General features: G+C 38.8%; 4 protein-coding genes and 1 long non-coding RNA gene across 5 annotated transcripts; 2 read left to right on the forward strand and 3 right to left on the reverse strand.

Annotated features, from left to right (window-relative positions):
• Positions 1 to 13: 13 nt before the first annotated feature.
• Positions 14 to 11868, forward strand: LOC5502471 (BRCA1-associated protein). The gene is made up of 20 exons (XM_032370733.2): positions 14 to 231; positions 1697 to 1915; positions 2120 to 2270; positions 2731 to 2841; positions 3177 to 3255; positions 4137 to 4199; positions 4640 to 4690; positions 4783 to 4848; positions 5827 to 5909; positions 6267 to 6342; positions 6767 to 6834; positions 7507 to 7577; positions 7695 to 7765; positions 8162 to 8203; positions 8324 to 8413; positions 8500 to 8613; positions 8820 to 8870; positions 9557 to 9652; positions 10893 to 10985; positions 11055 to 11868. Exons 1-20 carry the CDS (start codon positions 156 to 158, stop codon positions 11130 to 11132), a joined length of 1749 nt encoding a protein of 582 aa, XP_032226624.1. The 5' UTR covers positions 14 to 155; the 3' UTR covers positions 11133 to 11868.
• Positions 11869 to 12124: 256 nt separating this feature from the next.
• LOC116609908 lies at positions 12125 to 12525 on the reverse strand. The gene is made up of 2 exons (XR_004293190.1): positions 12391 to 12525; positions 12125 to 12266 (listed from the first exon to the last, which is right to left on the reverse strand). It is a non-coding gene; the product is annotated as an uncharacterized LOC116609908 (long non-coding RNA).
• Positions 12266 to 15669, forward strand: LOC5502480 (1-phosphatidylinositol 4,5-bisphosphate phosphodiesterase delta-4). Its single transcript, XM_032370730.2, has 2 exons — positions 12266 to 14311; positions 14601 to 15669. Exons 1-2 carry the CDS (start codon positions 12301 to 12303, stop codon positions 15023 to 15025), a joined length of 2436 nt encoding a protein of 811 aa, XP_032226621.1. The 5' UTR covers positions 12266 to 12300; the 3' UTR covers positions 15026 to 15669.
• On the reverse strand, positions 15662 to 18170 carry LOC5502470 (transmembrane emp24 domain-containing protein). Its single transcript, XM_001623597.3, has 4 exons — positions 17877 to 18170; positions 17261 to 17450; positions 16766 to 16876; positions 15662 to 16364 (listed from the first exon to the last, which is right to left on the reverse strand). Exons 1-4 carry the CDS (start codon positions 18060 to 18062, stop codon positions 16240 to 16242), a joined length of 612 nt encoding a protein of 203 aa, XP_001623647.1. The 5' UTR covers positions 18063 to 18170; the 3' UTR covers positions 15662 to 16239.
• A 4818-nt stretch (positions 18171 to 22988) lies between these two features.
• On the reverse strand, positions 22989 to 25447 carry LOC5502466 (39S ribosomal protein L18, mitochondrial). The gene is made up of 4 exons (XM_032370742.2): positions 25117 to 25447; positions 24329 to 24560; positions 23913 to 24000; positions 22989 to 23605 (listed from the first exon to the last, which is right to left on the reverse strand). Exons 1-4 carry the CDS (start codon positions 25410 to 25412, stop codon positions 23532 to 23534), a joined length of 690 nt encoding a protein of 229 aa, XP_032226633.2. The 5' UTR covers positions 25413 to 25447; the 3' UTR covers positions 22989 to 23531.
• Between the last annotated feature and the right edge of the window lie 2 nt (positions 25448 to 25449).

Raw genomic sequence — 25449 nt, forward strand, 5'->3', positions numbered from 1 at the left:
TTTCGTGAGCTGTTACTCACTTTGTTGCTTTGCTGACTAGCGGACCGTGGGCGCGTTAGAATGCACTTGAAGTCAACAAAAAAAACGAAAAGAAATTTACAAAAATGTAAAAAAAATAACAAGCAATTCGTTAATGCTGCTGTATAGTGAAATAGATGTCTGTCTCTCTAGTCGTAATCAGACTTGAGCTTTCGGATGATTGTGAGGCTCCACAAGGGTTTCAATTCACAGGTGAGATAAGTGAATCAATGACTTCACGACCATTCATTCATGTTCCGCCATGCCTACTGATTGAAAATAAAATGTAGCTGTATTCGAACTTATGTTGACATTTGATTCCTTTTTACCTCTTGTTTTCCTTTTTTTCTAAGCCTAGGTTGCTGAGAATTATACTTCTAGTTTCAGAATTGACATATTCAACAACAACTATTCTAAAGACTGTTTTTGATAGAGACATGGTCTTAATTTTCATAAAGGCAAGGTCCTAATTTTCACATTAAAAACATCTATACACGACTCTTATCAAGTTTTCACAAGAGCGAAGTCTCATAAGATAAAACCTCCTGCCCAAAGCCTAACTTCCACAGTGTGTCTCGAAAACTGAGGGGAACCAACTCTTAATCACCTGTACTTGTTGAACCTGTACAGTTCCATGCCTCATGTTACAGACTGAACAAATTCTCTAGGGACAGATTAAGACATTTTACACCACATATGTAGGGTTGGCTCTGGATTTTCAGGTTGTAAGAATTTCTGTTGACCACACCCAAAGGGCTATCCCTTAGGGTTAAAATTTATTTTGCAGACTATCACCCCTGTCTGTTTTTATCAGAGTCCTTCCCTGGGACTAGGTCATAGAATATGCTTATAGGGAGCTCTTGTCTGTGGCTGGGTAAATTTTGAATGGTTTCTGAGCTGTGAAATGTTTATATTCAAAGGTTAAGTTAGTATGGATCTAATCTACTTGTCTATATAATTACCTCTCTAGAGTCACACATAAAGCACTTATTTTCTGTTGTAGTCTCATTGGTCTGAAAATAGCTGCATACTGGGCAGCTGCAAAATAATAACATCAAGTCAACAGTAATCAACAAGTCAAAAAATAATAACATCAAGTCAAAAAATAATAATATCAAGTCAACAGTAATCATCAAGTCAAAAAATAATAATATCAAGTCAACAGTAATCATCAAGTCAAAAAATAATAACATCAAGTCAACATTAATCATCTAGTCAAAAAATAATAACATCAAGTCAACAGTAATCATCAAGTCAAAAAATAATAACATCAAGTCACCAGTAATCATCAAGTCAAAAAATAATAACATCAAGTCAACAGTAATCATCAAGTCAAAAAATAATAACATCAAGTCAACAGTAATCATCAAGTCAAAAAATAAAAACATCAAGTCAACAGTGCAGCCCCTGCACTGTTAGTTAGCCGATTTTCCAAATACCTTCTGATTCACTGCATGTTTACAAAGTGATAAATTCCATAAGTGGTAATTAAAGACCTCAATGAAGAAATCTCGCCTTGATATTTTTACATACACAGCAAAAAAATGTTTTTTAGAGAGAGCACTCTATTTGTACACCATAAAATGGGTTTATAGGGTTTTCTTTGTTAAGCAAGCAATGTTTTGGGTTAGGGTTTGGCCTCAGTAATTCATGATTTTGTCTTCTCTCTTTTATAAAGCTCCAGGTTTCACCATTAGCTCAGTTATGTCATCAGATGGCCACTATGATAAAGAAAGCCGAAAACAAAAAAGTAGTGATCGCAAGGGTGTAGAGGGCACACACTCCACAGGTAGCCCAGCAGAGAACGCAGAGAAAGGAACTTCAGCCAGTGGTGTGCTGGAGATCAATATAGGAGGAAGGTCAAACCAGGATATCAAAATTGAAACCCTTTCAAGAGGTGGGTGGATTGTACATATGGCATCTTTGATGAAATCAATTTGTTGTGGGAAGGCTGGTCCTGCCAATTCACTCAATCTAGTGAGCAGCAGAGTAAGAACTAACCTCAGCAAGTTTCACTTATGATTCATATTTGACCTTGCTTGATCTAGTATGAATAAAGCTTTCCATTTTTTATTGCATGCACATTCATTCACATTTTTAGATTCTGATAAGACAGAGGTTTCCCAAAGTGAGGATAATACAGAAACAGATGCTACCAATAAAAAGTCCAAGTGGATGGGAAAAATTGGATTTTTCTCTGGAAACCCATCTGTTGAGACTGTCAAAGGGTTTCTACACATCTACAAAAACAAGTAAGTAATTTGTCACAAAATTTATTTCATTTAGGTACAGTTAACCCATTGACCCCCAGCTATTTGAGCTGAATTTTCCAAAAATTAACAAAGACTGAAAACAGATACTTACCCCCTATTCTGATTTTTTTACAGCCTGTCAAAGGGAAACACTGCTGTTCCTTGTCAGCAGTATCAAAAATTTCCAACAGTGCTTTCGCTCTAATTTTCCATCTCACATGCTGTTCTTCCCTGTGTGGTATTTTGTGTGTTTTGTTGAGAGAATCAATTCTACTGCTTTCCTTGTTCGATTAAAAACTTATCTAAGAACCTGAGGTATTATTTTGCTTGAAAAGTAGTTCCTATCATGCATGACTTCAAGATCATTTATCCTTTAGACTGATGCCTGAGTATCTCTTTTCTTGTAGTGTTTATTATACTGATCTAGAATAGACAATTTAATGTATGTTTTTTTTTTCAGTGAGATGACTTCTTTGAACCAAGGGATCTCCAGAAGTCAAACTATATGCATGCTTGCAGTTCCCGCCAAACTGACATGCATTGATCTACTCCAGTTTGTTGCCCCGTCAGAGTGAGTTAAAAGCAGGCCCGTACCCATGATTTTTCTTTGGAGGGGGGGGGGGGGGTTAGGGGGTGCAAAATCCGAAAAAGTGGACCCCAATTTTTCCGGGATGGGAGGGAGGGAATAAGTTCTCTCTGATAAAAATCTGACCATCCCCGATGGAACAAAAAGCGATTTCTTTATGCCTTTGCATTATCTCCATAGGACGTTTATTGTCAGATTTGGCTACGTACCAGAGTGATCTAGCTAATGCTTTATAGTTTTGTCCCCCCCCTGGGTACGGGCCTGAAAAGAATACCTTCTTAGTAAAGATTTTCTCTTCTACTTCTCTTTCTCTTTTTCAGAGAGTTTATAGAAAACATCAAGATAATAAGAGATGCATCTCCAAATCAGTACATGGCTTTAATCAAGTTTAAGAACCAGGCACGTTCTTAGTTTGGCTTTGTTTTGGGGAGGGTGTAGGGGGCACATGCAACCCCCCCTGACTTCCTTCCTTGTATTCCTTGCCAAATGTTAGTCATTTTTCATATGATATTCTAAATTAAGATAGTACAGGCACTCTGATTGGTGGGATTGGTCACTATCATTACATGATAGTCATGCAATGACGCAGAAAAAAAATGTGTAAAGAGAATTTGTGCATCATCAGTCAACAACCCTGTGAATTCCGACTAACTTTTACCTTTGAACCCTAAAAAAAATATTCTTCGGAAGAAAAATGTGTCCCAGGTAGATAGGAAATTGCAAAATAAGTCCAAATAGATGAAAAACCAAACTATGAAGTAAATATTGCTTGGAATTTGAAGCCAGTTTTTCAAACTGTTTTCTGGGCATGCGCTGACGTGCACTGGAATGACGCCATGAGCGCACGCTGCTGTGAAGTTTTTTGTTTTGTTTTGTTTTTGCGCTCTGTCTTTTGCATATGAAATTAGAAATATTTTTATAAAAGAAATAAAACATTCTTTTTGTGCCTTCATTGAGTTTTAAAAACTTCATTGTTTGTTTTGGGAATTCTCGAGCAGATGTGGTGCACTCTACCTGCGGTCTCGTGCTCCACTGACCTGCTCTCGAATTCTCCCAAACAAAAATACCTCAGTTTTCAAAACTCAAAGGAGGCAAAGAATATTTTATTTCTTAATGAATGCCTGCCCATCTCCTCTGCAAATCCAGACTATGCACATTATTCTACATTACACACAAGGCCCCAAACTCGCTGTTGTGATTGAAAGAAAATTATTTCAATCTTATTTTTAGAGAAAATAACTTCACTGTTGCCAAATATTAAAGGATATTTTACCTTCTAGGAACTTGCAGATGAATTCTACAATACCTTTAATGGACAGCAATATAATTCCTTTGAAGAAGAGGTGTGTCACAGGTTTTGTTTGTCTGAACATTTAATAAATTGACACTGAACTAATACCTAATACTACATTAAATGCTCTTTCACATTGTCTTAACTTTTTCTGCCATACCTTGATACTGAGCTTACGGTTCTTGATTGATGATTTGAACCATAACCCCCTCCTCCTTAAAGATACATATTCCAAGAGTGCAAGTGATCCTTGCCACCAAATATTATTATTTATATAGAATACAAGCATAATATACATCAAGGTATAGCATCTGTAAGACTTTTGTAAAGGCCATAAATGCCTATAGTAGTGCCTAAATGGAGGTTTTGAAACAAGCCCTCTTTCTCTGCATCCCCCCTCTCCAATATGCCCCCACCCTCTTTGAGAAAAATAAATAGAGTCTGGGGGCTTACTAGAGCCTTTAGGGTAGCTATCTTTTGTCCATCTCACAGGTGTGCCACCTTGTGTATGTAGCCAAAGTCGAGATTGTCAAGTCCTCAGAGGTAAATAAAGACACCTGACTAGACATGGTATTTGTTCTTAAGAAAAACTTGGCTAATCTACTTTAATTATTCCCTTACATGACTTGTTGTAGGGTGCAAGTCTTGCATGCCCTGGCCTTACAGAGCTCCCAAAATGTCCTGTCTGCTTGGAAAGAATGGTATGGTACCCCCCCTCTCTTGTTAGCTGACAACGTGTTGTCCAAACAAGAATATTCATACAAAATACTTGCTTTTAGAGAAAGAGTCAAAGTGGTTAAGAGTGGTTTTCAAAAACCCGTGAAAATACTATTAAGTTTATTTAGTTCCGGCTTGACTATTACACTTTAATAATTACATTTTGTTGCATGGAATTTTGAAAACCACTCTATTTGAAAAGGCGGCTGTTTTAGTAAAACTGTCTGTATAAAGGAATGTCAAATAAAAGTATTAAGCAAACGACATGCTAGTCCAATACTAGTCTTGTCTTTATATAAATAAATTTTGAGAAACCGTCTCATGGTTGACAGACAAAGCTGCCCATTCAAATCAGTTGTTTATCTCTGTGCACTCTTAAACTAGCGAAAGTAAAGGTACATAAATTAAATAATAAATAAATTAAATAGGACAAAATTGCCATGCTAGACTTATCTATATTTTAGTAAAGGTTATATTCAGCTAAACTCCTTATGTATATCAAGTTTCTGTGGTTTTATCGAATATAAAAATGTGGAGGTGTTGGTGGTGGTGGGGGAGGGGGTCGCAAATTTTTGGGCGTCCGGTCTAGGGGGGTCACAATTTTTTGGGGTTGGATTTGAGGGGGGGGGCAAAATGTTTGAGCCCAGTGTTTTGCAAAATTGCCAGCCCACCCCACCCCCACCCCCAGTAATAAATGACCACTCCCTGAGTAAAAAAGTGTTCATATAATATCTGTTTGTAAGTCAAAACTAGAATTTGTGCAATTTGAACTGAAGGTTTACCAGAAAATATATTTTAGCAGTTTAAAGTCAAAACAGGTATTTAAGAAGATCTCCACAATTAGAGCTGCATTAGTGGGGATTTGACCATAATTTGCCTTTTGTATTTCTCATTGAATGTTTATATTTAATCTAAAAAAATCTAGAAGAAAGGAGTATGTTTTTATTGTGTTCACCTTTTAGGATGAATCTGTTGAGGGGGTCCTGACGATTCTTTGTAATCACTCTTTCCATGGTAGCTGTTTGTCAAAATGGTCAGACACCACGTAAGTATCAAATGATGGTTACAATGTAATTTCCAAATAATAGGCTTCCATTATACACACACTCTATGTAGCAGGCCCTTTTCTAAGTCCTGATTTCAAATTCATCAGTCAAAATTTGGCCATGATGATGACGATGAAGCAGAATTGTTCAATATGGCACAGATCAGATTAATGATTATCAGCAGTGTCTTTAATACCTGTTATGGACTTTATCATTTTTTAAAGCATGCAGTTAATTAGAAGGTAATTGGAAAATCTGCTAACTAACAGGGCAGGGGCTACACATGTTTCAATGGAAGAAGTATGACTATTTTTTTACTTGATGATTACTGTTGACTTGATGTTATTATTTTGTAGCTGCCCAGTATGCAGATATCTTCAGACTCCTGAGACTACAACAGAAAATAAGTGCTTTATGTGTGACTCTAGAGAGGTAATTATATAGACAAGTAGATGAGACCCATACAAACTTTGAATATAAACATTGCACAGCTCAGAAACCATTCAAAATTTACCCAGCCACAGGCGAGAGCTCCCTATGAAAACATTCCATGACCATGTCCCGGGGAGGGACTCCGATAAGAACAGATGGGGGTGTCAGCAAAATCTATTTTAACCCTAAGGGATGGCACTTTGGGTGTGGTCAACAGAAATTCTTACTCCTAAAAGAAAGCACATTGGGTGTGGTAGAAGGAATTTTTAACCCTAAGAGATAGCAGAATCGGAAAAAAAATCTTCAACACCCCCTAAGGGATAGCAGTTGGTCCAAATTTTATACCCTAAGAGATAGGACAATCACCCCCTTCTTCTTGTGCTAGGTCTTTTATTTGAATTTACTTGGCATTGTTTTTCTTTAGAGCTTGTGGATCTGTCTCATCTGTGGGCATATCGGATGTGGGCGGTACCAGAGTTCACACGCCTATCGGTATGTAGCTTGCATATAGACTCAGCCTGTTGTTTGTTTGTGATGCTGGGATTTCTGTTGCACAAAGAAAAGGAGGCTGGGTTGGACTTACCTGAGAAGCTGTGAAAAAATGTGAGTTTCTTTTTTTTAGATTTCTCGCTAGCATTTGCTCAAACCAAGCATAATTATGGTGCAGGTTAATCAGCATGTCTTATTTAGTAATAGTAAGAGATGGCCCTCTAAAAATATAAATATATCTGTTTTTTTAACAAATGGCCCTCTCTTACTATTACTAAATAGTAAGAGAGGGCCATTTGTTAAAAAACAGATATATTTATTTATTTATCCATCCATCCGTCCGTCCGTCTGTCCATTTATTTATTTATATATATTTATTTATATATTTATTTATTCATTCATTCATTCATTCATTCATTTATTTATTTATTTATTTATTTATTTATTTATTTATTTATTTATTTATATGTATTGTTAAAATATCACCCTCGTAAAATAAAGGATATTGTATTGTATTGTTTTAGAGATAAAATTACAATAAAAGTGTTGAATCTTTGGCTTCCTAACTTTTTTTTTTAAATCACTGTTTAGATATCATAAAAATTATTCTACTCGATATTGAAGCAGCTACAAAAAATACTTATTGGAAATAAATGTTTCCTTATTTTTTTCCAGGCATTTCGAGGATACCAACCACACATATTCACTCCAACTTGGGACCCAGAGAGTATGGGACTATACAGGAGGTAGGTACAGATGGCAAGGGCTAGGGCGTCACCCCCATTCTTATAAATGTTTGGGATATTTTCTACTATCCACTCCTTTTTATTTTCATTTTCTACAATGGCTCTTGTATTTTCCAGATAACTATGTCCACCGTCTGGTACAGAATAAGACAGATGGCAAATTGGTCGAGTTTGGTCCGGGAGAAAGAGTAATTGTCTTGATATTATACATGGATTGTAGCAAGCTTCGCAGTGTTACTGCGATTAAGTGTATTGTGCAAACTCGCGCTTATTAATCCCAAGTCAGAAACTCCATTAAGGCTTCTTCACTTAGATGGCTTCCAGTGCAAAGCGTCAACCAATCTGAGGTCACAAGGAAGTTTTAGGGCTATTACCGTATGCATCTGGAATCGTTGGCGACAGTAAAAAGAATATTGAAAATCCCAGTAATAGAGTTCGGCCATTGCATGTTTTGTCCGATGATCTATCCGCTGAACGCCTTTGTCAAGCGCCCGTGAGATGCGCTGAGTAGAAGTATGCTTTGTCATACTAGCAGCAGTTTACAGATTTTGTTCTGTATTTTTAAGTTGCCTTTTTTTTCTTAGCAAGTGGGGGATGATGAAAAGCTGGATTCACTAACGCTTGAGGTATAAATCTAACCGCTTTTGTGTAACTTTTTTATTGTTGCTTTAGATTGTATTTTTTACACACCCTGGTGACACCCCTTTTAGCACCACGCAAATACCTATCTATCCTTGTCTACTCAGTATACGTATCTATTGACGAACCAGCTGGAAAACCAGAGACTGTATTTCCAGGAAAAAGTCACAAGAATTGAGACCGAGGCGGCAGCACAGGTTCTTAAAATATTCTTGGAATTTACAGGATTTGTAGTCTTACCCAGGTGACCTGGACTAAGAGCATGTTGAATAAACCATTACAGGTTGCTGAGGAAGAGGAACGTTCCAAGAAAACTCTGGAGGAATGCAAGAAGTTGGAGATGAAACTGGCAGATTGCGAGAAAGAGAAACGCAATTTTGAGAAAAAGTACAACCAGGTTTGTTCGTAGGAAACCATCATAAGTAACAGCGAAATAAAATATATTGATATTGAAAAGATAACTTACTTTAGCCCTGTTGTATTATTTTATTAAATTATGTATAATGTAGTTTCTTTCAACAGTGTGGCGAAATAAAACTGAAACATTAGCATCCTTTGCCCTGTGGTATTATACCGAAAATATGTCGCTGCGTTGTGTTATAGGTTGTGGGTAAAGTTGGGAAGCTTGTAAATGAGCTCAAGGAGGAAAAGGAGGTGAGTGTTGGACAGAGAAACATCCTCCGTAGGCTATGAAACCCTGTGGTGCAAATCAGGCATCTCAACTGTAGAGAACAGAAATTCTAGAGGCGGGGAGCCCTGTAGTGAGCAAACATGACACCCGAGTAGCTTTTGATCACCATATCCCCCCCTGGGGGGGGACTCCGATAAAAACAAACGGGTGATCGTCGGCAAAATCGATTTTAACCCTAAGGTCGCTTGCAAAGTACGCTTGATCTTCGAACATCCCCTAAGGATTAGCAATTGGTCGAATTTTATACCCTACGAGATAACAGAATTGGAAAAATCCTTCAACACCCCTTAAGGTTGGTCAAATTTTATACCCTAAAAGATGCGTCTACTTTTATAGAGCGTCATCAGTTATATTTTTAAAGTGTCAAATAATACAGGACAAGTTGTTGATGCAAATATCACGTGACTTTAGTTGAGAGTCGAGACTGATTTTGTAGGCTTTGTGTTTGAGTTTGTTTACTTCAAAATAGATACCGTGAAGTCGTAAAGAGCAGCTTTTTTAAACATTTACGATATTGTTTTTTGAGTAAATGTGAAAGTATTGAATATTCAAAATAAAAAGAAAACAGCATTGTCAACGCAAGTCGGACCTGCGAACTTTAAGTTATGGTAAAATGATGTTAGTGAGAGGCAAAGTACTTTTCTTTCAGCTGAACAAGTGTCTGCGTGAGAATCAAGCCGCATGGCAAGAGAAAGTGATCGAGATTGAAAACAAGTTTCAAGAATCTGAGAAAATTCGCACGACAGTAAGTAATTGCTACTTTTCCTGATAACTATGTCAGTTTATCATAAAAACGCGTGAAAAGACGGGGGCTGCACATGGTCAGTGAATAGAGAATTTTAGCAGGAGCAGAGCAACGGCTAGGACCGAAAAACAGCTTTCAGACTAAACTTGTTTATAAAAGATAGCTAGAGTTCATACTTTCAAACAAACAACAATAATACATGTAATCAACACACAAATTTGGTTTTGTAGCCCAAACCGACCGGTTTAGAGGAAACCGATTGAAATTGCCAAGTAACCCCATCCGTTTTCCTTCAAACTACAACTACCCTTGTGCGCAGAGCTTTCTGTGTCGCTCGTTTACTTTGCTCCACATCAACAAGTAAAGTAAACGAGCGACACAGAAAGCTCTGCGCACGAGGGTAAACTACAACGTAAAATCTCAAGTTTCACGGTCTAGGAAGGACGGGGATGTGTGCGTCGAAAACCAGACTATCATTGTTCGCCATGGTAAAAATAGGTTAATTTGATCGAATCTAGTTTAAAATTGAGCGCTTAGCACGTTTATTTTTATCTGTTCCTGGCAGTAATGCCATGCCTATTCCATCGCAACTAGTTTGGAATTGGACGCCAAGGGCAAGAACGCATCTTTTTCGATCTCTTCGTCGTCGTCGTCGTCGTCCTTGTTTATGGTCCCTATTCAAAAGTATCACGTGGTATACGTTCCCTGTTGATGAGTTGGTGTTAATCTAAGTCCCATGGGAGCATTCTAATGGGTGGCAGCGCCCAAACAAGAATATGCTCAACATTTTCCCATTTAAATTGAGTCCCGCTCAGGCGCGTACAAAGGGGGATGCGCAGAGTGTACCTATGACTGCGCACCCCCCCCCCTCCCCTACCCCCTTAGCCAATCCTGGGCACGAGCCTGGTGCTAGTTCACACACTTTCTTAGATCCACTCCTGGTGTATCCATAGTGACAACCACCGCATTACGTCACATGTGTGTGGCTCATCGTACTCTCGACATCATTACCATAGTAACCTGTGGTGTGACTGTTCGTTGTCTTGGGTCAGATGTCGTAAGGGACACTTAGTCTTTATGTTCTTGATAATTAATTTAAACATTTTTTTTTCAAGTTCTCCTATAGTGGAAATGTTCAAACGCAGTGCTCGAAGAAGTTAAGGGGTGTGGTCTTAAAGATGTGCCCCCACCCCAGGGAGTAAAGGGTAATGTCATTTAAAATTTCTGAATATATTTCCAGGAAGTTCGAGAGCTACAAGAGCAGGTCGCTGACCTAATGCATCACCTGCAGGCTCAAGAGGCTATTGCATGTGCACCACAGGAAACCCGACAGGTTAGTCTACTGTGAACAAAACGATATCATATGCTCCCATCGAAAAGCTTAGTGTTTTGTTTCTTGTAGGAACTACAGGAAGGTCAGATGTTTGTTGGTGAAGGTTCAAGTTCGCAGAACCGGAAACCGAGGCGAAAACACAGATGACCGAACGCGAGCATCAATTACCCAGCATGCAATCTGCGAGTGTGGTAGACTATCAGCACATTTCCCCTTGTTGCGTCTCTGTTATTTCTCATTCTTGAACAAACGAGATTGCGAAAGAACAGAGACACGACCAGATAAGTGAACTGATCGAAAGAAACATAAAGAAAGCTCTGCTAGCAGGGTAGCAAGCATTCGGTGGATCACAAAGATGCAACACGATGCTTATATAGCATAATACTTGGTTTCCAAATCCTTTGCCATACCAGGAAGGGTCACTAGGGTGAACAAGTGCTGTGATTGGGGCACACCCCTCACTTTGCGCGGGAAGACGACTATAGGCTATGCGTAGTCATAGAGCATCAAGTTTGTAGACGCACATGACATCCTTCAGACCTCAAATTGCAGGCGCGTGCGTACCCAGGATTGGCTGAGGGGGGGTGGGGGGGTTGCACAGTCATAGGTATCATATGGAAAAAGCATAGCATTTGAAGATTCCTTTTAATAAGAAATGACCCACTTTTCGGCCGCCATAGGGGGGGTGCGCACCCCCCTGTATACGCGCCTGAAATGTGTTACTTTCCAAGCAGTGGGGCAAGAACCCCGTTTGCGTGGACCTCTGATTAAGAAGTTATAAATCAGTTCGAGTTAGCGGAGGACCGTTTGAGGAAAATAAATATTACCTGTGCCATAGTTTGTACAAATGAAACAATAATAAAGATCCAAAATAAGAATCAAATTTGCTATATCTGATTACTGAGTAACGAGTTGAGTCGGGCTGAAATACATATGGGCAGGGGGAAGAAAGCATTCGAGTGAGCGTCCAAACCTGGACGGGGAGTGTTGCGTGACACTACCCCTGATCAAGTTGCATAACCCTCCAAATATCTGTCGCAGTAAAACTAATAGCACTCTTGACGATTCTTTCATTCAAAATGCGAACTTCCAAGTGTTAGGAACTTCAAGAGCCATCATACAGATGAGCAAACACTGAAAAGGCTGATGACGCTTTAATGTCCTATTTCCGGTCCCTAGTCACGTAATCGGATTCCGTGAGTGGGTTATGGTGATTGGACTTTTCCTTTCTGTCCGCTTCTCTGAGCCTCACTTCATCCACAGAACTCCAAGTTCGCTGTACTAAGAAAGAAAGCAAGCTAAAAGAGAATAAACCATGAAGAGCCCGTACTGGCAAACGCTACTTAAAAAAACAAACATGCTTCAAGTCAACGAATTTACATCCAAGAGCGGGGAAGTAAAATACCTGCAGAGCGAGCTAGAAAACGTCCATTTGGCGGAAGATTTTGGTGCCATTTTCTACAGAGCTAGAAGCAAAGAAGAACTTGATGCTAATTCGATCACATCTGTACTCAGTGGGTCGTCCTTACCTGGTTGGATCGCTGATAACTGTGCCGCACTTGAAAACTTTGATTTACAACGTTGCTTTTCAATCGTTATAACAACAGATAAACAAAACTGTAGTGCTATTCACTTGGTGGCAAATACGGCAGATACCGCGTCATGCTGGGTTAATGGACTTCATTGCCTCATTCAAAACAGGGCTAAGGTTGCAGAAGGCGAGGCAAGGAGAAATCTGTGGCTAGGAGAGATCTTTAAGCAAGTTTGCCACGACAAGTACGAACAGTTGCCGTACGACGATGTTCAGAACTTTTTCAAAACCCACATTTCATTGAAAATAAACAATGAAACATTCCGAAGTAAAACGAAAGACTTCCTCCGGATGAACAAGCGAAAAGAACGCCCAGAGGATTTCACATTTAATAAGGAAGACTTTATTGAGTTTTACAAGTTCATTTCGAAACGAAAGGAAGTCGATCTGTTGTTTAGAAACGTGTCATCGAATGGAGCCTGGGTCACGGTCGATGATCTTGAGGATTTCATGACGAAGGATCAACGCTTTGACGTCACGCACAAGACATGCAAGGAATTAATCAAGAAATTCGAGGTTTCTCAACGAGGGAAAGCACAGTTACAGCTGGGAATAGATGGTTTTTTGTCTTTTATTAACTCTCAACATGCTAGTCTTTTTAACCCTGCTCATGAGAAAATCTACCAAGACATGAATCAACCCCTTTCGCACTACTTCATAGCGTCGTCACACAACACCTATTTGCTTGGACATCAGTTGAAGGGGAGCTCCAGCGTGCAGGCATATCGAGATGTCCTGGAGAGGGGGTGTCGGTGTGTTGAGCTGGATTGCTGGGATGGGGACGATGAGGAGCCTATAGTATACCACGGCCACACCCTAACATCCAAGGTCCTATTCAAGGATATTGTGCAGGCAATTAAAGAGAGTGCATTTAAGGTATCACCTTACCCTGTCATAGTGTCTCTGGAGAATCACTGCTCTGTGCAGTTCCAGATAAAAATGGCTGAACATTTGAAAGGGATCCTTGGCAGTCTGCTCTACACCACCCCTGTTGACTTCACTTTGGATGCCCTACCCTCCCCAAAGTTTTTCCTGAACAAGATTCTGGTCAGAGGAAAGACGGGAAAAAGCATAGTTGATGATAAGGAAATGGACAAAGAGATTGATTCATTTGACAGAAAAGTTCAAATCGAAAGATCAGTGCAAGAGACAGACTTTCGAGGGAGTAAGGTATCTAACAACAATAGAACATTAGCTGGACAAGATACACCCAAATCTCTTGATGACCATCTATCAGTGGCTAGTCTGGGCCAAAAGCTGAGTCCACAATCCAGCCCAAGAAGTAGACGCAGGAAAATGAGCTGGTCTAGAGCCAAGGAACATGTTGCTGATGAATTATCACAGCTTATCAACTACATCTCTAATGAAAAATTCAAGAGTTTCATTGAGTCTATGGAAATGGGTCACTTTTCACAAACACATTCTTTTGTTGAGAGTGAAATGCTGTATTTCCTGGATAAAAGTGCATCTGAATTTGTAGAATTCAACAAGCATCAGATAAGTAGAATTTACCCTGGCAACCTAAGGGTTGATTCAAGTAACTACGACCCAATTAAACCTTGGACTGTTGGATGTCAGATTGTTGCATTAAACCATCAGACAAATTCAGAGGAAATGCAACTACATTATGGCAAGTTCAGACAGAATGGGAACACAGGATATGTTCTCAAGCCAAAATTCCTCCGTGACCCAGAGTTGACATTTGATCCTGACCCACAGGATGGAAAATTCCCAGGTGTGTTTCACTCTTACATTGAATGTTAACACAACAGGAATAGGGCATAGGAATAGAATAAAGATGAAATAGTTTAGCTCCATCCCTATTCTTATTAACCTGGTAGCCAGCTGTCATTTGGTATTATCTGGAAATTATATGACTTGGGTTATACAAAGGTTATATGCACACAAGCAGATCCAGTGCACTTCATTTCCCAGTGCCAAAGGATTCAATGGAATAAACACAAAAAGAGAGCTGGCTAAGCCTTTATTTTTGTACCCATAATAAGAAATATTTTTACTTTCAGGTATTCAACCCAAACGCCTCCAGCTGACAGTTATCAGTGCCTTTCAACTGCTGGAAATAGAAGAGTCCTGGTCTTTGGTCCGAGATGAACCTGACCCCTACGTCCAGGTAGAAGTTCATGGTGTACCTGCTGACAAGGCAACATTTACCACACATGGCCTTACCGACACCACCTTAAACCCTGTCTGGAATGAAGAGTTCCAGACAATTGTTCATGTCCCAGAGCTGGCAATGGTCCAATTTGTGGTATATGATGAGGACTATGGATTTGATGATTTTCTGGGGCAGGTTGTTATCCCATTTGAATCTCTGATGGAGGGCTATCGGCAGATCCAGTTGTTGGACATGTCTGGTCTGCCACTTCCTGGCACTACTTTGTTTGTCCACGTCAAAATAAGTGACACTGACTTGCAGGCTATTATCTAAGGATCTATCCACAGTCAGTCAGCCAATATATCCCAGGCTTTCTGCCAATGCAGAAGTGAAATAATTTTTTTGAAATTACAGAAACTTGGACTAGCACAAAAAAAACAAGGTTAACTGTTCCCAAAATGTATATTGAGTGTAGTAGCACCTCTATTTACTCTCAAGTAACTCTTAAGTAGTTACCTCAACCTCTGATGCATAAAACTTAAATGCAGTTATAATATTCTGCTACTCTCGCAGACGATTTACAATTGCCAAATCACCTTCTGGTTGCCACATCTCTCACTGGCCAATCAAAAAGCTCAAGCAAAATTCAATTAGTTTAAATGATAAAAGCCAGAACAATGTTTATCAGTTAGGAATTGCTGACAATAGCTCCCCTTAAAATGGCAGTTTGCATTGAAAATGGCAGTGACCTACAGTAATAATATTTGTGTATCAATGTATAAAGGTTCAAAAAGGGGTAAATACAAAAAGCCCAAATAGTCGTGTTCGTAAACCAGTTTTTGGTTCAAAAAGAGGAATACAGAAGGATACTTGCAAATATGGTCCTTTTTTATATGCAAACTTACTCTTCAGATCATATCTCCTTGTATAATAATATTGTGTTTGAAGTACATTAAATAAAAGAGAAAAGAAAATCACTGAATGTTTATTTTGATAAATTTGAGTTGCTTGGACAAAAACAACAAACCAAAGTGTGTTCCATGGATCCTTTTCTTTTTGATCCAAAGAGCCGGAAAAAAAAGTGTGACATTTTAACATTTTCTGAGAAAACTCATGCTAACAGCTGTAAGTAATTATTTACCTTAATATGCCTGAAACTGGCCTAAAAGTTAATCACTTATGGGAAGATACAATAATATTAAGGAGAAAAGCCAAGGTAGCATATTTACAGACTAAGTAAATGGTTGTACATACAACTTTTGTAAAGCTTTAGGGTGATTAAACTCTCAAGTGTTATATCCCCCAATTATATCTCCAAGTTCAACCTAACATCTTGATGTTCATTTGAATAGAATTCTCTGGAGGTACACTAGTGTATGGATTGGTATTTTGAAAATTTACTTAAATTTGTAAGTTATCAGCTTTGTGAAGAAGCTCGAACCATGAAGTTGTATGGTTGTCACAAGTGCCGTAGATAATCTTCTGGTTAACAACCAAACAACAGCTGATAAATATTGTCTAGAGAGTTAAAGATCTTGTGTGGTTCTTTAGACTACTCTTCGCACTTCAAAGAACCTCTTGAGGTAGTACACCTGACCCAATGTCATGGCAACAAGAACAAGAGACTCGAAGAACGACCACCACACCACTCGGCTGTTTGTGTTGTCATTGACTGTGGATTAAATAAGTTTAGGGTTAGGAGCTTTAATAATGTTACCTGTTAAACACTAGGTCCTTAAGATGTTTATAGGTTAAATGTAGGTATAAAGCTAAAATAATACAAACTTTTAAAAGATCAGGTAAACAAGAAAAAGTTGACACACTTACAGCATTTTTCACAATACATTTATTTTTATATGGAATTTGCATTGAACAAAAATAAAAATGAAAAAAACTCCTGAAATTATTTTATAAAACTCAAAAATGCACGAGGAATGTGTATGAATTTTGGTGGGTAATTACTTTTCTTTTGTTTTTAACTAATGACAGGTAATATTTTTGGTGGCTCATTGTGAATGACTGTTAATATTTCTTATCTGAGTAGGATATAATGTAGGTAGGAGGAAGACTTACTTGATCTATGGATTCTCTCCCTGACCTCCATGTACTCTTGCTCATGCTTGACGCCAGTCATGGCTTCTGACAGCTGGCTAACCATCTCACTAAGCTTATCATGCCCTGCGTCTGTAAAAAGAACATCAAGAATTTAGAATGTATACTAGAAACTCAGTACATGCTTAAATTACACAATATCAACATTATGATGGCAACTAAACTTTACAATAGTAAGTTCTCAGATTACAATAGTAATACAACCCAAATAAACAAATCTCTGACTCAATCTGCCATGTCAATATACAGTACAACATTTGCATTTGAAGAATTACCTATCTACTCTAAATTATAGGGGGTCTCTCAGCCCTGCGCACTCCTCAGTTGAAAGAATAGGACTAACCTAATAGTTAATGTTGTTATAATCAGGATCTTAGCTTTATACACAGTTAAAGCAACTATTCCCAGATGTCACCAGAGAATGAGTTTGATTCGGTTGAAAGGGGACAAACTTACTGTCCTCCTTGCTTGTATCTTTTGGTGCCTCTCCAATATCCATAGAGAACTTGAGCACTTTTGGTGTCATTGTCGACATCTTGTTGCTAAAGCAGTAGTTATAAGTGCCATCCATATGTGCGGCAAATGTGTATTTCCCACTAGTCTCTCTTTCTCCTGAATATATGACCTTTTGGTCTGGCCCTATAATCTGCGAAAAAATATAATTTTGGTTTATTTCTGCTGGATATTATATAGTACAAAGTGTATTACAAGACTCTTATATTACATCAGTTACTAAGGCAAGTAAATGAGAAATTCCAGTTGAGAGTGGTAATACTTTTCTTTCAATTGGTACTGTAGCTGATCACCCAACCATTTCATACTAACATGAATCAATGGATTCGTGATCAATGCATGCTCATACTTATATACTAAAATATATATATATATTACTTCAAAACGGATAGTCACAAAGCCTCAGATGCGTAATCAAGCCGGCTGCATACAAAACAACAATACTCCAAAAGTTCAGAGATATATCTTGTCTGAGCCACTCACCAATGTTCTCTCTTTATTTCGCTGCACAGAAAAGCAAAGGTTTAAAAAATGATAAAGACAGTCGATGATGTGTTACCTTTACATCAATGTCCAAAAATCCACCTTCGGCCACCTCGAAAATAAGTCCCATTTTGGTGCCGGACGTGACTTTATCATGAAAACACTCCTCCCCATGAGCGTCTATAGTGATAAAATAACAAAGTGATGACCTAGCGAGAAACATAAGTACTATACAAGAAGGCAATAGCCGTATGGACGCCATAGTAAGGCTGGAATTTGGTTAAAATCCGAGTTTTTCTTCACAGTTTTCCACCAAATTCAAGTAACTTCTTTGTCCAAACGCCACGTCGAACAAGAATAGCGTTACAACGCATGCGCTTGGTAGTAGACCCACGCTTTTTAAAAAGACCACAGGAAGACCGTTCTAAAAAAAATCGCGAGTTCATTTTGGAAATAAAAAAAGTTTCGTGCACATAATAAAGACAAAATAGTATAACGCAAGGAGACGCGTTGGCGTTTTTATTCTAAGAGAGAACACGGAGATGGAAGTGATCGTATGAGCGAGAGCGTCTGCTTCGGGCTCTTACGCAACGAGACGCCGTCGAGTTGTGTGACTGTTGTCCATGACTCGCTGTGAAGTCTTCCGTGCATCTATTAGAGGACAGACGCACAAAAAATGAGATTAAGGGACCATTGACTATTTATGCCAGGGGGAAGGGGGTTAGCTTAAATTCTGCACTATCAAGGGGGGGTTACCATAACATATGGAAACACATGTGCGGGTCATCTACTTTTTGTTGTGAATGGCAGTGATCATATGACCTTTTTTTTAGTTTCCCATTTTTAAACTTCTGCGTACACACACACGTTTTAGTTTTGACACGTTACTGATTTACAATATTGCCGCGTGGAAGTCCAATAATGCATTCTACAAGTATTCAATCACATAGATGTTTTATCCTGAAGTCGTAAAAAATTAGAGAAGATAATGCCTGAGCTAGAGAAAAAGGAGGAAGAAATGAAAGACAACATTGACAAACTTTTTCGAAAAACAAATTGCAAGACTGGGCCACAGAACAGTATGATTATTCAAAAACAAAACTAGAAGAGCGCAGAAATTTGCTTGAAGAGGTTGAGGTAAAGCCTGAGGAGCTTTTAAACAAGGACCCGCACTATAAAAGGGCTTAGCTCCGCCCCCTGCTGAATAAGATTCAAATTTCAAGATGACAACACGCCGTAACATTGCGTCGGTAGTGAAACTTTTTAGTTGTGTTATAGTTAATAATTTGAACTCGAAAACTACTTGTTATTACGGATTCCAGACTCAATGTACTATTTTTATTTTCCCTTTAATTGTTAAACTGTGTCAAGTACAGAGTGAATAAAGTTATTATTATTATTATTATTATTATTATTATTATTATTATTATTATTATTATTATTATTATTATTATTATTATTATTTTTATTTTTATTATTATTATTATTATTATTCATTGTTAGTAGTCAAAAGAGAAAATAAACCGAGCAAACGAGAAAAAAAGCGCTTCAAAAGTTGAGTTTGGGTTTCGCTTCTCGTGGGTAAACAAGACACGCTTGACTGAACTCCGGAGCTCTGCACCGCGTAGCAGTTTACTGACAAATGAGCCTTTTTGTGCACCTGGTCCAGGCCCTTTTATAGTGCGGGTCCTTGTTTAATGCACTAGTCAATTGAAACCCCCACCCCCATGGTCCCGGTGAAGCGTTAGGGATTACACTAAAAAGCCCCCACCCCCACGGGACAAAACTGCTGTCAAAAGCCCCTTCCCCTCGGGATGTAAACTATAGGCAACAACCCTACAACAAGTCATCTGTAAAAAAGCCTATATCTTTCAAAGCCAGTACACTTTAGCGAATTTGTACAAAGAACCATGAAGATAACAATTACCAAGATAATGGAAAAATAAATTATCTTCATTTGGCGTTAGTTATCATTCATATTCGTTTTTGCACATTTTGCCATGCAGCTTGCTACACGCTGATACATGGAATGCTTGCTACAGAAGAAAGTCTCAAACCAGAAACTTACACGACTTTTGCAAAGTACATTTGTGATGTTATTCATTTGTCCCCAAGCCCCCATGGTATGTGGGGACAAGTGTAAGACTAAAAAAAAACTGTCAATTCCCCCACCCCCTCGGGACCGATTCTTGTTCAAAAGTTCCGGGACCATGGGGGTGGGGGTTTCAAATGACTAGTGCATAATTGCCCAAACAAAATAGCACATGTCTCAAGGGGATACCAAAAAAGGATAATCAAAAAAGGAAAGTTAACACATTGACCCCTGAACCGGCCTGTACCGGCTTTGGGAAGTACCCACAACCCAAAAAATTCATAAATTCAAAATAAACACAACAAGATGAAGATACTCAGGCATCAGTCTAAGGGATAAATGGTCTTGCAGATATGCATCCAACCAAGGTGTTGGCATCTACTCTTAAGCCAAATAATAGCACAGGTTCTTTGACAAATCTCAAATCGAACAAGGAGAGAAAAGCAGAATCACCCCTCTCAATAAAACGCTCAAAATACCACACAAGGGAGAGAGATCAGCAAACACAGCTCAAGACACAAATAGATACCTTTATTCTGATCCTCCAGGTACATTTCCTTGGCCTCAAAACACAATGCCCATTCCTTGAAGGATTGTACAACCACGAAAATATGTTTACGTATTGCAAAGCATTCTGGGAGATACAGGGGAAAATTCACGAGGGGAGGGCCAGTCAACACTCCTCTCCCCAAAGTCAGATGGTTTTTTTCTTTTCACCCCGAAGCCAAACGAATCAATTCCAGGTCATACACACCCAGAATAGCAGTGTAAACAATTTTGCAATCAATTTGGTTTCAGAAAAGACAGCATTTAGGAGAGCTGTGGTGATTCATTAGAAAATTATTTTCTCATCCGGGCAAAGCCAAACAAGAAAAAATCATCATGAATCCACCTTTGCTTGCAAATATCCATAAGCAAGGCACTCAATTATGCCCCAAAAGACTTCATGATGTCCTGAGACACTCTCCTAATATGCTCATAGCTGTATTTTTGATGAAAAATACAAGCAACCATCAACTTGTGCTGGCTTCAGCACATCGACGAGGGATTAAAAGTGGGGACCGCAAAGCACTGTTGGAAAGCTTGGATACCGCTGACTAGGTGCAGCTGTGTTTGACTTTGACGGGCTGTATAAAACTCAGAATAGGGGGGGAGGTATCTGTTTTCAGTCTGTTTTTTGTAAATTCAGCTCCAAAAAAGCCAGGAGTCAATGGGTTAAAGAGAACAAGAAATAGGCCAGGAAAAGAAAGTCAAAGCGACTAGAAAACACTAGCATTTCTGAAAACAAACCTCATTAACACAGATCCTAGAGAAGAGATACATGACTGCTTAATTACAAAGGAAATGCTACGTATAGCAAGATTGGATAAGTTGAGAAGAGACCGACAAATGACTGCACTTAAAAAGTTGCAAACTTTAAAATGGCACAAAGATGCAAGAAAGTATACTGAAGTGAAACTAACAGAGTGAGCTTTGGAAAAAGAAGACAGACAAGTAGAAGTGAGAGAAAAGATCGAAATAGAAGAAGAAGAGGAGGAGGGAGAGGTGGAGGAAGAAGCTGAAAAAGAAGAAGAGGATAAAGAAGAGGAGGAAGCAGAGGGAGTTTTTGAATTGTGAATCAGGTCGACTATTGATATAGACATGATTCATTGTTTATGTGAGATTGTGATCATAAGATCATAGGTGGTTTTGTTTTAGGTTTTTATTGCAAAGACCCACGCAGGTGTGTTGAAGTTGTCCTAAAAGCTAGTGTAAACATAAATTTCAGCGCGCCTGCTGACTCCAAGCTGGCGTGTTTCCTCTTATAACACATGGACCCTTGACCAATCAAATCGTGCGATTTGATTTGATATCGGATTGCCATAGAAGGACTGGGGAGAATTCATCAGTGCTCATTTATAAAAAAATATATAAATGACACGAGTTTATTTCTAACCTTAACCAACTGTGGCTGCCTGTGCATAAAACTAAAAGACAATGCAGTCCAACCCATGATTATAAATTGGGGGTTACCTTTCCCACAACCTCCCACCTCTTATGCTACGATATGCTCGATGCAGTTATATACTTCATGTCAGACTGCTATAGAAGGACTGAAAAAACTGCATCTATAAGTACACCCGTACCTGTTCCTATACTTAGGCCTCATTCACCTTCATTTGCCCTCTTTAGCTATGATATGCTTGATGCTGAGATATGTACTTAATATAAAATGACTGAAAAAAGTGCATATTGCATCTTGTGCCAACCCTCATTCACCTTCATTTGCTCTTTTTAGCTATATTTCTTTGTTTTGTTGAGGTTTGCTCACTGCATCATTCCAAGCTAAATGAGAATATTGCTACACACCACTTTTAGTTGTACTGTACACGGGATCAAAAAGGAAGAAAACTACTATTGTATATCCACCTCACTTTATTCCGCTCATACCCAGGCTTTGCCCAAAAATGATGAGTTTGAAACCAGCTTTCTCTGTTACTAAAAATGAGAACGTCATTCAGTAATAATTTCAGGTAGGCCTTAGAGTTCCTTGTATTTATGTGAAATCTACAAACAAACAAAGAATTAAATTTGTTAATTTCTAGGTACCAAGAAGAGATAAACACCAATACGATTTGAGGGTTTTTTGTTTCAAAACAGGAAGCCTGCATAACATTTGCTTGGTCAAACCCGTTTGCCGAGCAAGAAAGTGCGATCATGGAGAATTCTAATGATGAGGCGAATTGTAGGTAGCACTGTATTTTGTATAACTTTACTTATCTCACATTTTCCAGTAACATCCTTGTAAAGTAGAGTGGTCCTGTGCAAAAAACTAATTGAAATCCTGTGCAACAAAATCTAATTGTTAAAGTGTAACAGTAAAGCCAGAACACAAGAGACATTACAGTGTTTTAGTACTAAATAAACTTAATAGTAATTCACAGGTTTTTGAAAACCACTCTAACAAAGAAACACAGCATTACCAAGATCCAAAACATTATCAAAATCAGTAAGATATGAATGACTAATACTGCTTCTTTTTGTTTTTCTATAAAAGAAGGGGGTTATGATATAGAACGGCCATTAACTTTACTACAATAACACAACATCAAGGCATAGATTATACAATATCTTTTATTTTTTATCAGATATCAAACATTACATTGCTAACTAACACCCAGGTGTAAGTTTAGATGTCAACCCTTTTTCCACTTGCAGCGGCTTAGACAGGATTTTTAACAGGAGGTGGCCCAAAAGGGACTTTCGTGGAATTTTCTCCTTTCTTTTAGATCATTTCTCATACATTTACTGTATTTTTGGCTGCTAAAAGGGGGGGCCCGGGCCCCCTAGGCCACCCCCCTGGCTATGCCCCTGACTTGTTTATAAGGCACCCCACATGAGAAGAAAGGAGAAGTGTCACACAATCACTAATTGTGTCAAGATAAACGACGATATATCTTACCACAACTTCTAAATCAGCAAAACAGATAGAGAGAGCTCCAAGGGAAAGGGACCACAATAAAGAAAACTTTATGGAGATATAGTTTGCCTTTCCTTTCACACAATTCTCCCTAGTTACTGGGTGATGCAGGTATGTAGCTTAAGAACCAGCGACATCAACTCTTGTGTTCCCCAATGAACATCATTTCCCTGGCGATCTTATTTGATAAACTTTCTCTTCTCAGAATTAGGCATTCGTTTCCAACGTTTTCTGGTACTCTTTGGTTTGAAATCTGTAGAGCAAATGTATATTTTAGTATGCAAGTTGGTTGACAAATTCTTAAATAAAATTGATTTTTATACTTTTATACCCAGTGACAATAGAAGTCAGATTTATTTGATTATTGATTATCAGATGGAAAAAAAACATTTATGAAAGGGCAGCAACCCAATAAATCCAAGCTGGATTCACTTGAGTTGGAGTCAGCTGGTCTAATCCAAGTTGCAGCCAGACTTATCCCAGTAAAAGTAAGACTCATCTGAGTACAAGCCAGACTCACCAGGTTACAAGCGGGACTCACCTGAGTACATAAGACATACCTGAGAAAAAGTCTTGCAGAAGCCTGGAGGCTTTTGGCTCAGTAAGCTTGATGCCGCCCTTTTGTATGGTGCTCATGAACGCTTTCACCTGTAAAAAAGAACGAAAGAAACTTGTAAATCATTAGTGGACGTGTTACATCATTTGAATGCTTGTTGAGTTATTTGGGATTTTTGATAGGCTGACAGGAGTATGACATCATACTTTCCTCTTATTTGAATAAAACAATTTACTTTGCAGCTGGGATAAATATGGTCCAATTGTTTCATTGGTGACAAAATTATAAATCTATTGCTGTATCAAGAGTTAAAAAGTGATATTTCAATTATTCAAATATCTTTGAATTGGTTGTTAAAAAAATAGTTAAGCCTATGGAAAACTGGCGGCCATGCCCCACCCCTGAGGGTGATGCCCTTACCCTTAACTTTCTCTTGTCAGCCCATTCTGGTGCCCAGTAAACTCTAGTAAGTCCCGCCTCAGTGCATCTCTGAGACAACACCCTGCCTATGTTAGCAGCAGCTGATGTGTCTGTAGTTTTGTACAAGCGCTTTGCGATTGGGAACTCTGTGGTTGAAGCTGAAGCTAGGATCGTCCCTGTGTTATGCTGCACATATGCTTTGATGTGACGATTAGAGATGTCAAGACATAGCCTGAAGGTCAAGGTCAATAAACTGAGTGAGGAACAGGGTGGCAATGAAGGTGAGGAAGCAACCACAAATTCAACTTTCTGTAAGCTGTGCAACTTAGTGGTGGTGGTGGTGGGGGAGGGGGTGGAAAAGTTTTTTTTTTCAAAACTTTAACAACACCATACCTGTCAACTCTCCCGCATTAGGCGGGAGTCTCAAGATTTTGGACCCCTTCTCCCGCTCTCCCGCGTTGAGCACCAAATCTCCAGCTTTTTAGCAATTTTTATCGCTTCCGAAAAGTTATTCTATAGAAAACCATAATTTCCCCTTTTTTCTATTAAAATATTTGAAAAAATAATTCCCTTGCGTAGCACAATTTATCTAACACCCCCGTGAGATCTATAAGTGGATTTGTTTGCGAGAGCTTTCTATACGGCAAACGCCTGCAAGGTTAAACCTACCCTTCCCCCAAAAAATGAATATACCCTACCCCTACCCCAAAAACATTCTCAAGCCTTGAGATTTTCGAAGGTTGACAGGTATGCAAAACAGACAAAATAACACGCACAGTAACACTCACTTATTGTAGTAATCTCTTCTGTTAAACTGTGTGGAATAGCCTCTCGGCTTGTCTAATCCTTGGTACTCCTTGTCCCGAGGGTTACGATTCCTAAAATCTGTTCTTGGAGCCGGGGCGGAAACCCCAATTTCTTCGCTAGATTTCTTATCTTTCAGCTGGCTTAGCCTGCATGTGGACACATAAGATAGACTTCTACATGCGCGAGGCCTTCTCAACAACGTCGCACTGAATAACTCGCGAAATTTGATAATAAAATTTTGCACAATTGCACTTGGTTTGGCCATAGCGGCCGCCATGTTTTTAACAGAGCGCCTGCTCTGAAAAGAATACCGC

Source organism: Nematostella vectensis, chromosome 4 (genome assembly GCF_932526225.1).
Source record: "Nematostella vectensis chromosome 4, jaNemVect1.1, whole genome shotgun sequence".
Lineage (NCBI taxonomy): Eukaryota > Metazoa > Cnidaria > Anthozoa > Actiniaria > Edwardsiidae > Nematostella > Nematostella vectensis.